The sequence below is a fragment of the Mytilus trossulus genome, chromosome 12 (assembly GCF_036588685.1).
Source record: "Mytilus trossulus isolate FHL-02 chromosome 12, PNRI_Mtr1.1.1.hap1, whole genome shotgun sequence".
Classification (NCBI taxonomy): Eukaryota; Metazoa; Mollusca; class Bivalvia; order Mytilida; family Mytilidae; genus Mytilus; species Mytilus trossulus.
In genome coordinates, this window is record NC_086384.1 from 40,920,899 (window position 1) to 40,933,101 (window position 12,203).

The 12,203-nt window shown below is 31.8% G+C and overlaps 1 protein-coding gene across 4 annotated transcripts in view; it reads right to left on the minus strand.

Annotated features, from left to right (window-relative positions):
* Nucleotides 1-12,203, minus strand: part of LOC134692091 (NAD kinase-like) — a 44,141-nt gene that overhangs the window by 17,139 nt on the left and 14,799 nt on the right. For 3 of the 4 annotated variants that reach the window (XM_063552469.1, XM_063552471.1, XM_063552470.1), the window contains exon 3: nt 305-434. In XM_063552469.1, the coding sequence (XP_063408539.1) occupies nt 305-434 (130 nt within the window). Of the gene's footprint in view, nt 1-304; nt 435-4,566; nt 4,649-12,203 lie in introns of those variants that run through there. The other variant, XM_063552472.1, reaches the window with a different exon arrangement.

The window sequence follows — 12,203 nt, forward strand, 5'->3', positions numbered from 1 at the left end:
TTGAGTTACTATGGATTCATTTATTTACGTTAGTACCAATTTTCGTGGATGAAGGAACAACACTTGCATGTTAGTGGATATTTAATTTCATGGTTTTGCCGAAATCTGCATACAAGCCTACAGAAAATTTGTTGTTCTTTCAATATTTAATTTCATGGTTCATCTGTTCCCACAAAATCCACAAAAAATGGTATCCAACGAATTATAATGAATCCACAGTATAACATTTTTAATGCAAAATACAGTAGACAGTATTCTTATTCGACCTCCACCAGCCAGGGGACCAGTTTTTCTATAATCTTACCTCCACCAGCCAGGAGACCAGTTTTTTAAATGCTGACAACACCGAATCATCATACATCTTCTTTACAACCAAAACTGTTAATGGAGCTTTTACCCACTTTAATTTCTGACTACTGGGATCTGGAATTGTTCTGAAAAGTAATTTTAATCATAGAATTTCATCACATGATATTGATTGATTGAATAATTCTCAAGTGTTTAATGCCACTTTAAGCACAATTGTGTTTCAATGGCGGTCAAATTTTATTAAAGATCACATCATGATGTCAACATTTTGATTTTGATTACTGCACTATTTTATTTACATGAATAACTTATTTTAAGACCAAACTGTTTGAGGTGGGTCTCATTGGGGTCTAAGAGTGACACTGGATTGCCGATTTTTTGTAAGCGTGACATGTAATCAAATTATTATGGCGTGAAAACGGGAAATGAGGCCTTGCGGGACCCTGGAAATGACAAAAAAATGAAAATTGCTTACATACATGGGGTAAGCGGGATCCGGGATCAGAACCCCCAAATGAGACCCCCTTTGAGCATAGTACTGTGAAGCCAGATGTTTAAAAGAATGCTCCATACAACTATTCATACCATTATGAAAATAAACCAAAAGTGAGTTAGGAATAAGACGTATTGTACTTTTACATGTTTTCAGTAAATTTATCCTTAAGTTGTGAACTTCATTACGGTACTTAATCTCAGCTAGCTTTACCTATATATCAGTAACATGAACTGTGAAGGTCTTGCTCTGATAACTTAAATATATGATTTTATTATGTTTTGAAAGCACTCATCCAACTTATAAAATATATTAAAAAAATATTTGTACCTGCAAAAAGTCAAATTATTATTTCCATCCATTATCCTCAATAATATTTGCAAGTTTTAATATTCTTTCGCTCCAGCCTGATACTGATAAATTCCTTTGGCATATCTGGTGACAGTCTCAAACTTTTGTTTGATGTTTAACTAATATTATTTCAATATATCTCACTTTACTTTTGAAAAAAGTTCAGCACAAACTAATTTACAGCATATGAATGTATTCACAATTCACTTAAATTCATCCTCTAATTTTTAAACAAATTTTTAACTGGTTTTATAGTCCATAATGCTTTGCTCCAATAAGAATTAAAGAACTCATCTTATATTGCACAATTTTGGTCATAACACGTAACTTTTTTCCACAAGATTCAAATATAAAGAATTTGTCTTTTGGAATTAAAAAGATATTCAGTGATCCGTTATTAAATTTTAATTTTCTTTAAATAAATTTGTGATTGCTTCCTTCAAGTTATATTGAACTTAAATGTAATAACACAATTTCATTTTTTTTTATCTAAATAAAGGTATTAATTTAGTTAACTTTGAAATTAAACCATCCTCCCTTTGATAACATGTACCATACTTGGATAATTTTCTATTGATCCTACGGGTGCCTTTTTCTGCCATCATTTAAACAGTGTGCCCTTATTTAAATATCAAGTTTGTTTAGTCAACAAAAAATAATAAGAATTTGCAAGTAATATGTATATGTATATAAAAACACAAATACAGCTGTCTATTTACATTCTAAATTTATTTTGACCCATACTGAATTTCTGAACTAATAATTTAAATATAAGCTATCAAAACATATTTGTATTTTGGGTGTATTGAAGATTTTTATTTAATCTTGTATGAGATAAGAAATTGTTAAACAGAATATGAATACGAAAAAAATAATAAAATATTTACAGCCAAAAAATAAAATCCATTACAAATCTGTAAAACACTACATCTTTTGTTGTATACAATGTACAATAAAATTTGTAAGTGTTCCACGGAACCCAGTGTCTTGCCTACTTGAGCTGTAAATCGCAGGCTCAACAAAAATGAGGAAAAAAATCAATAAAAATATTCCTCTTGATACTATCTAATGATTGTAAGAAGCTTCTGTCCAAGTTTGGTAAAAATCTAGAATAGTACATGAATCTTATAAATGTTTTGAAACTTTAACTGTAGACTGTATGTAATGTTTCCCCGCAGAAAAACTAAGTCCATTTAAAAGTAAAATAAGGAAAAAATGGATTAATTTTTTTACAAAATTTACTTCTGGATACTATCTTATGATCATAAACAAGCTTCTGTCCAAGATTGGTACAAACCATGGATAGTTTAAGAAAGTTATTAAAATTCTAAAAACTTTAACCACAGAGTGAATGAAATGTTTCCCCGCAGAAAAGTCCATTTTAATATAAGTAAAATACAGAAAAAATAAAATTTGCATTTTTCTCTATGAATTGTCATTTTTTTAAAGATTGTGTGATGTTGCCTTTATAACTTAAACATGTTATAGAGTATAAATGGTTGGATTAATGATTGTTTCTTCTTTGCTTAATGTCCAGTGGCAATTATTTCATGCATAGTCTGGATGAGAAACAATTTATACAAAGCTTCTTAAATTCTACATGGGTTTGACTTTAGGAATGAAAGGCTCGAAATTTAAACTGCCACTGAAAACCAATGGTACATATGTATGTTTAAAATAGAGACTGAATTTGTGTCTAATGTAAAAAAATAAATTTGGAAGCCCTCAGCTCTCATAATCACATGATCACTAACCAACAGTGATATATAAATACAACAAATCTGAAACAGCAAGCTGACTTTTTAGAAAAATAATGACTTAAAAAAACAAAAAGTGGAAAATTCGAGAAAGTATTCTTTTTGTAATTTGTTGCAATTATAACATACTGATACAGTCTCTGATTTGAATATTTACATCATTGGGCTGACAATTCTCTTTTTTTCTCTTTCAACCTTGTTTTCTATTGGACAGAACATTTGTTTCTTGTTCTACATAATATAGAAAAATAAAATTTAATTATTACAAACTATTTTAACAACTCTCATTTTGTCTCCATGAGTCCTCCCTTGATTCTGATCATAATGATATTTCTAATAAGCTGCAAGTAAAACCTATATATAGCTTAATATTTGACATGTTTTAGATTTCTCTGGTGTTTGACCCCTTTAAGGAGGGGACTTGCATAGGTGTTGACTGCTGTCCCAATGTAAGAGACTTAAGACAGAAACCTCATATACCATGTATGATGACTCTATTCATCAATCTACCTATTGTTTGCATGCACTACATAATAAGTATCAACAACTAATTTCTATTCCCTCACACCAAAGGATTTCATTTCTCTATATATCCCTTAAAGACTGCATTCCAGAAAAAAACCCATAAAAAATCACTGCATTGATCAAACTCTAAATCTAGGCTGGGTAACCAAGGCTATTGCCCAACCATAAAAATGTAAACAAAGGTATTAAAGTTGTGCCTTTTTTGGACAATAGATGCAAATTTTCAAAATTCTGCCTACCCTTACAAGTCAATCTTCTCAATCAAAATTTTACAGTGTGGTGTTCTGCTTTTGGACAAATAATATCAAAATTATAGAAAAAATATCAGCTCTAACTTAAATTATAGAAAATTTTATATGTTTAGGGGGTCTTGAATTCTGTTTGATAGCTTCAAATACACTAATACTTAACTCGAATTTTCAAATGAGCCAAATCAGTACGTTACTTAAAATTTATGAGCTAATTTTTTAAACAGTGTAATTTCATCACTCTTACATGCTATTTGGGGCATAAAACATTAGTAAATAAATTGGAAAAGGTTAAATAAAAAATACTTGCATGTGAATACACTGTCCACACTACTTGGACTATATATTTGTAAAATTTAAAGGATGATAACTGTTCCAGGACCAGTATATATTACTGTTTACCAGATCTTACCTGGGCATAGATGTTTCCATAGACAGCTACTTATATATAATAATAATCATATATATATACAGTCCCAAAATTTATCCCAAAAATGCACTTCACATCGACTTCCCTAAATGTCTAATAGTGTTGTTTTTTTTAATTTGAGCCTCAACTGCACGTTTTGTACATAAACAATATTTAATAATTTAAACCTTTAACATAACATTTTGATAATTCTATTATTTTCATATATTTCATGACTTTTTTGTCAATTATATACTAAATACTAACTCAATATAATTATATAAGGTAGAAAACAGTGAAACACAAACTTTTTGTTTACTTAGTTATTTATAATAATTAACCTTTTGTCCTCATTTCTGAACCTTAAGACTTTTATCAAACAAATGGACATCGAGCCGAGCCCAAACTTTGAGAATAAACACACCTGCTCATTTCATGTTTATTTTTATTTAGTTAAATGATTTTTGAAATTACCTGAAATTATAATGAAGTTCTTTTTCTAAAATAAACATCCTTCAGCTAGCTGATATGTATGTATTGCCCTATCTATACCGGTACATTCATTTGTATATATATAGGTACATATGTATACTAAACTATAACACTTGCTCATCACTGATAACAAATGGAAGGTGAATACAATTGTTAAATAAACTGGTCTAGGAAAAACTACCGTATATAAGACCTCCTTATTTCTTCTAAAAAGGAGTTTTTATTTTCCAATATACTTTATGATAGACATGATAGAAATTTACGTGGTCTTTGTACTTAAGATTATTGTACAATCTTTTTGTTTTAGAATCTATTGTACAATTAAGTACAAAAGTATTTTATTTGATAAAGCTTTTCTAGGAAACAGGTATTTAATTCCATATGATGTTTTAAATATTGCATCATTGTTTTATAGAAATTTGACATCTATTTGAATTCTTAACAACCTTGAACATGAACAAATGATAAAGGGTTCCACATTTTTTTTTGGTTTACAAGATTTAGGTAGGTAACAATATCCAGAATTTCCACAAGTTTCAAATGAAACTGAAAAATCTCTAGTCTTGAATTGGATTTTAATAAAAGGACACATTTCTGCTGGGAAACTTGTCTCTTGTCTTTTATATTAAACATTTTTAAGGATAAATGTGCTTGCATGAAACCTTATTCATAAATATTATAGGAGCACAATGTATAAATGATATAACAACCAATCAGAAATTTGTCCATCTCTTTGTCAATTGTTCCCTTCACAAAAATGGTCTTTGTCTTGTTAAAGGAAACTCAGTTACATTGTAACCTATATCTTTTTATGGTTCTTCATCTTTTATCATAATTATGTAAAATAACAAAAATAACAAACTATGAGGAAATTTAAAACCAAAGGTCCCTATAATCATTGAAAGGAAAACATTATCTGCATAATAGCTGATACATGCTCATGTTTACTTCTATGTCATTTGGTTTCTCATGGGCAATCATATTTTTGGAGAAGACGTTACTAAGTTGAAAAACTTGTGTCTAATCCATTTGTCCTTTTTGAACAATAAAATAAGTTTAAACTAATCATATTGAATATCTTATTAAAGACACAAAATGTTTGAAAATTATAAATTTCCAAAAAATTTATGCAAAGAATAAACGTTAATGTATATTTTGTGTTTGTACCAAGTAAGGGTCTTGATTTAAGGGCATACGATACAGTTTTGATCCTGTATTTACAAGTTCGTGAAAATTTGCATATCTAGGCTATTTTTTACCTGATTAAAGCAAATATGTAATAAAAAAATACCTTCATGTGCTTCTTTTTGAGTAAAATGAGGTCGAAATTTTGTATATTTGCTCAAAATTCAGATTTGTGGCCGTAATTTCTTCTTCAAAGGAAAGACATAACTTCTTTGTTATAAAAGATAAACACAAATTGTTTTTTGTTAAATAATCGGTAATTTCTGTATTTTATAAGTATCATAAAATATTATGCATTCTTTTATTCAGAAATAACTCATATTTATCAAATGTTCATGGATTGAGGAAAATGCGTCATTTTTTGCTGCATGTTTATCAAAATTAAAAAAAATCCTCTATTTACAGTTTTATAAAATTTGGGTCACATAATTTCCATGCAAAATGAAATAAATTACTGTTTTGAAAAATAGGGGTCCATAAACTCGTTTTCAAATTAAATCAGTTTGAATGATAAAAATCAGTTGAAAATGCATCTTTTCGCGATATGTCACAGTTTGACGTCGTGAAAATAACATTTTACGTTAGCAACGTCATTACCTCCCCTGTAACTGTATCGTATGCCCTTAATATTCTTTTTTTTTCATCCCTTCTGTACTTAATTGTTCAACATTGTCATAAAATTTTAGTGCCATATTCAAAATCAGTTACTTAATTAGCGACAATAGTTCGAAAAAGCTTTTTTAATATTTTTGCATTAGATACACTAAATTTATACATGTAATAATAAAAGAGTTTCAAAGAGCAAAATGTTGATAAAAATCATCCCAAATCTATCAAATATAAAAAGATAGTTTAACTGTTGTTTTTATTTATAACTTTCATCTACTATGAAACATCATTGAAAAGATTTAACACTAGACATTAAAAGTTTCCATATTTGACAGGAAGTGACATCACTCCTGTCCGTCCACTGTAATCTACTGCTCTCACTTGGTATGTTCCTTCCACAAAGTCATCTTTTTCCTCAGGAGGTGTAAAATAAAATGATGTGGATATTATATCATAATCATTAATCCTTATCATGGATCTTGTATATTTAAGCTGGAAAATAACTTCGTAAGTCCATATACATTTTGTATTTACACAGCCATCAGACCATGTGATCAGCACTTTGCCTGCTGTCACGTTATAAATGGCAAGATTAGTCACCTGATCAGGCTGTTGAAGTGCATTTGCGCAGAAATGCAGAAGAATTACCTCTGGTGTCCGAATATCAAATTTCAAAGTATGTGGGTTATTAAAATCAATGTAAGAGGCATTAAGAAATCTAGTTGGTCCTTCAGCCTGCCGCATGCTTGAGAAATGTGAAACGGAGGGAAAATCTGGGCTTCCAAAGTTTTTCCATATGGCATAAGGATTACTTGTCAAATTATTGCTAATAGAATAGCCCACAACAGTAACAGTTGTCCCATTAGGATTGGGAGGTCCAAGGAGAATACTCAATTCCACAGAACTTATTTCTTGTGGATCAGTTTTTGTATCCATACTTAGATAAACCATGACAGTTGTCTGCCATGAATCAGGAGAACCAAGCCCATCGTAATTATGACGAGTAACTAGCACACCAAGGTCACTATCATTTTGAACTTTTACCTTCTGACTAAAAATATCCTCCACTGTCAGATTTGCTTTGAGTTGTTGATCACCATGTAAACTAAGCAAGCTCATGACAGAGTGGACTGGTTTTAGTACAAATTGCACATGAGGTGGGTTTGTGTTATTCATCTGGAACCTAGCTGTGAGTGTTCTCTGCGTAAATTGATGAGGGAACCAGCTCAAAAATGCATTATCATTACTAAGAAGAGTAAAATTAGTTATTGGTGAATTCTGATTGGCTATAATCATATTCTGATGTTGACCTATCACCTTGGCAACCATAGCAGCATAAGTAGCGTCTGCTCGCCAATCTTCATCCTTAGACCAACCAACGAGAGGATCAGCCTCATCATTATAAAATGGTTTGTTTGCTAAAGATGGGTATTTTTTCTTAATTTCATTTACAATTTCTATCTCTCCATTTAAAATATTTTTGGAAAAGCCGTCACCTTTCCGATGATATGACAGAAAATCAATTCTGACACCTTTCTCTCCAGTGAAGTAGTTTTGACCATTTACAACATGTTGTAGAAGTCCGTCTGCATATTGGTTATGACCTGGACGATCACATCCTGCCCCTGGTCCCCCAAACTTGATTAATGGCCTTGCTTCTTTCAGACCCTCCGAACAAGCATCATAATAATTAAGGAAACCTTTCACAGTCATTTTAACTTTGTCAAAATCATGACAGTCTGGTTCGTTCCATGTCTCAAAGTTCCACGTCATTACTTCACTCAAACCATACTCGGCCACAAAATGTTGACCTAAATCTTTAATAAAATCCCTCCATAAATAGACTTGAGTCTTGTTTTCAAAATCATTGAAGTATCCAGATGGAGATCCCATTAATTCAAATCCAGGTTTTAATTCTTGTTCAAAAAGAAACAGCAGCAGATCATCAAGTTTGTCATAATTGTAAACAAGGCTGCCATCTTTCTTTGTCGTCATGGAAACCAAATCTAACAGCCAATGAATTCTGACTTGCTTTATCCCACCATGAGCAACTGAACCAATGAGAGCCAAGTTATGCTTCATATCTCTACCAAAATCATAATCATATGCTTTTTCATGTGGCAGTGGTGGACAAAACCCTGTACTCCTCCAAAAATGCGTAAAATTATTCTGGACATTATAAGTGTCAATTTCAAGATGATAAATTTTTCCTCCATGTTGACCTGCATTTCGAAATGTTTGATTCCACAATAAAAACAACCACATAATAAATCCCCACATTTTTATAGTTATCTTGTGTGACTGATTAGGTTTATTTACATAATAGTAAATATTTGCTTAACCTTGAACTCTGATAAGTACGTAGATCTGTATATATCATCATTTTCTACTTTTTTTTATTGATGGGTGAAAAAAAACTTGAAAATTGGTTTGTACTGCTTCTCCTCTAAGCATCTAGCTTTTAAAAGAAAAAGCAAATGCATATATATGGTCTGTACCAAGTCAGAATAGTATGTCCTTGAAAGACTGTTACCTTGTGAACTACTACCGGTACATCAAACCAATTTAACTTCCGATTCAACATGTCAGGCTAGTACAAAGTAATAATGGGTTCATAAAATTCATATCACATTTACATGTTCTTGTACTGAATTTGCATTTTTCCTGTCATCCATCATCATCATCATTTTTTTTCACCAGATTGAACATTTAATATTGTGGAAAATTAAATCATACATACCATGGGAATGAGATTCTTAATGGAAACATTTTCAGACTGATATTTTTGTTTATTCAGGATTCAGGAAGAATACTAAAATACTAATAAATCATACGTTGACATTAACCATACTATATATATATATATAAACCAACTTCTAAGCTGAAGTACGCCTGGAGATTTGAAAGATTAACAGTCGAAGATCAAAATGTTCAATTCCTACATTTGAAGGTGATGTGGTTGGAGGCTGCATCTGCCATTTCACCTTGTCCTTATACAGGACAGACTTTTGGAGCTACCATTTGATTTTTATGGGGGGGGGGGCTAGGATGAAACTTGAAAAAAATAGGCAGGACAGGAGTTTTGAGTAAAAAAAAAAGTCAGGATGAGACACTTGCAAAAAAAAAAAGTTAGGACGACAATTTAGGTAAGAAAAAGTCAGGATAAACTAAAAAAAAAAAGGCAGGATCAAACAGAGTGAAAAATAACTAGAGGATCTAAAGAGCCTGTGTCGCTCACCTTGGTCTATGTGAATATTAAACAAAGGACGCAGATGGATTCATGACAAAATTGTGTTTTGGTGATCGTGATGTTTTTGTACATTTTAATTTACTGAACATTCTAGCTGCTTACAATTATCTCTATCTATAATTAACTTGGCCCAGTAATTTCAGAGGAGAAGATTTTTGTATAAGATTACTAAGATTTATGAAACTAGAGGCTCCAAAGAGCCTGTGTCGCTCACCTTGGTCTATGTGAATATTAAACAAAGGAAGCAGATGGATTCATGACAAAATTGTGTTTTGGTGATGGTGATGTGTTTGTAAATCTTACTTTACTAGTCTTGCTGCTTACATTTATCTCTATCTATAATGAACTTGGCCCAGTAGTTTCAGTGGAAAATGTTAATAAAAATTTACAAATTTTATGAAAATTGTTAAAAATTGACTATAAAGGACAATAACTCCTTAGGGGGTCAATTGACAATTTCGGTCATGTTGACTTATTTGTAAATCTTACTTTGTTGAACATAATGCTGTTTACAGTTTATTTCTATCTATAATAAAATTTAAGATAATAACCAAAAACAGCAAAATTTCGTTAAAATTACCGATTCAGGGGCAGCAACCCAACAATGGGTTGTCAGATTCATCTGAAAATTATAGGGCAGATAGATCTTGATCTGATTAATAATTTTACCCCCGTGTTGGATTTGCTCTAAATGCTTTGGTTTTTGAGTTATAAGCCAAAAACTGCATTTTACCCCTATGTTCTATTTTTAGCTGTGGCGGCCATCTTGATTTGATAGTCGGGTCACCGGACACATTTTTAAAACAAGATACCCCAAAGATGATGATTGCCAAGTCTGGATTAATTTGGCCCAGTAGTTTCAGAGGAGAAGATTTTTGTAAAAGATAACTAAGATTTACGAAAAATGGTTAAAAATTGACTATAAAGGGCAATAACTCCTAAACGGGTCAACTGACCATTTCGGTCATGTTGACTTATTTGTAAATCCTACTTTACTTAACATTATTGCTGTTTACAGTTTATCTCTATCTATAATAATATTCAAGATAATAACCAAAAACTGCAAAATTTCCACAAAATTACCAATTCAGGGGCAGCAACCCAACAACGGGTTGACCGATTCATCTGAAAATTTCAGGGCAGATAGATCTCGACCTGATAAACATTTTTACCCCATGTCAGATTTCCTCTAAATGCTTTGGTTTTTGAGTTATAAGCCAAAAACTGCAGTTTACCCCTATGTTCTATTTTTAGCCGTGGCGGCTATCTTGGTTGGTTGACCGGGTCACGCCACACATTTTTTAAACTAGATACCCCAATGATGATTGTGGCCAAGTTTGGTTCAATTTGGCCCAGTAGTTTCAGAGGAGAAGATTTTTGTAAAAGATAACTAAGATTTACGAAAAATGGTTAAAAATTGACTATAAAGGGCAATAACTCCTAAACGGGTCAACTGACCATTTCGGTCATGTTGACTTATTTGTAAATCCTACTTAACTAAACATTATTGCTGTTTACAGTTTATCTCTATCTATAATAATATTCAAGATAATAACCAAAAACTGCAAAATTTCCACAAAATTACCAATTCAGGGGCAGCAACCCAACAACGGGTTGACCGATTCATCTGAAAATTTCAGGGCAGATAGATCTTGACCTGATAAACATTTTTACCCCATGCCAGATTTCCTCTAAATGCTTTGGTTTTTGAGTTATAAGCCAAAAACTGCATTTTACCCCTATGTTCTATTTTTAGCCGTGGCGGCCATCTTGGTTGGTTGACCGGGTCACGCCACACATTTTTTAAACTAGATACCCCAATGATGATTGTGGCCAAGTTTGGTTCAATTTGGCCCAGTAGTTTCAGAGGAGAAGATCATTGTAAAAGTTAACAACGACGACGGACGACGGACGACGGACGCAAAGTGATGGGAAAAGCTCACTTGGCCCTTCGGGCCAGGTGAGCTAAAAATGGTAAAACTTGACTATAAAGGACAATAACTCCTAAAGAGGTCAACTGACAATTTTGGTCCTGTTGACTTATTTATAGATCTTACTTTGACAACATTTATTGTATTCTAAAGTTTATCTTTTCATAGATCTATAATAATATTCAAGTTAATAAGCAAAAACAGCAAAATTTCCTTAAAATTACCAGTTCAGGGCAGCAACCCAACAACGGGTTGTCCAATTCATCTGAAAATTTCCAGGCAGATAGATTTTGACCTGATAAACAATTTTACTTCATGTCAGATTTGCTTTAAATGCTTTGGTTTTTGATTTATAAGCCAAAAACTGCATTTTACCCCTATGTTCTATTTTTAGCTGCAGCGGCCATCTTGGTTGGTTGGCCAGGTCACGCCAGACAATTTTTAAACTAAATACCCCAATGATAGTTGTGGCAAAGTTTAGTTTAATTTGTCCTAGTAGTTTTACAGTTTTACAGTTTTAAAGGGCAATTACTCCTAAAGCGGTCAACTGACAATTTCGGTCATGTTGACTTATTTGTAAATCTTACTTTGCTGAACATTATTGCTATTTACAGTTTATCTCTATCTATAATAATATTCAAGAT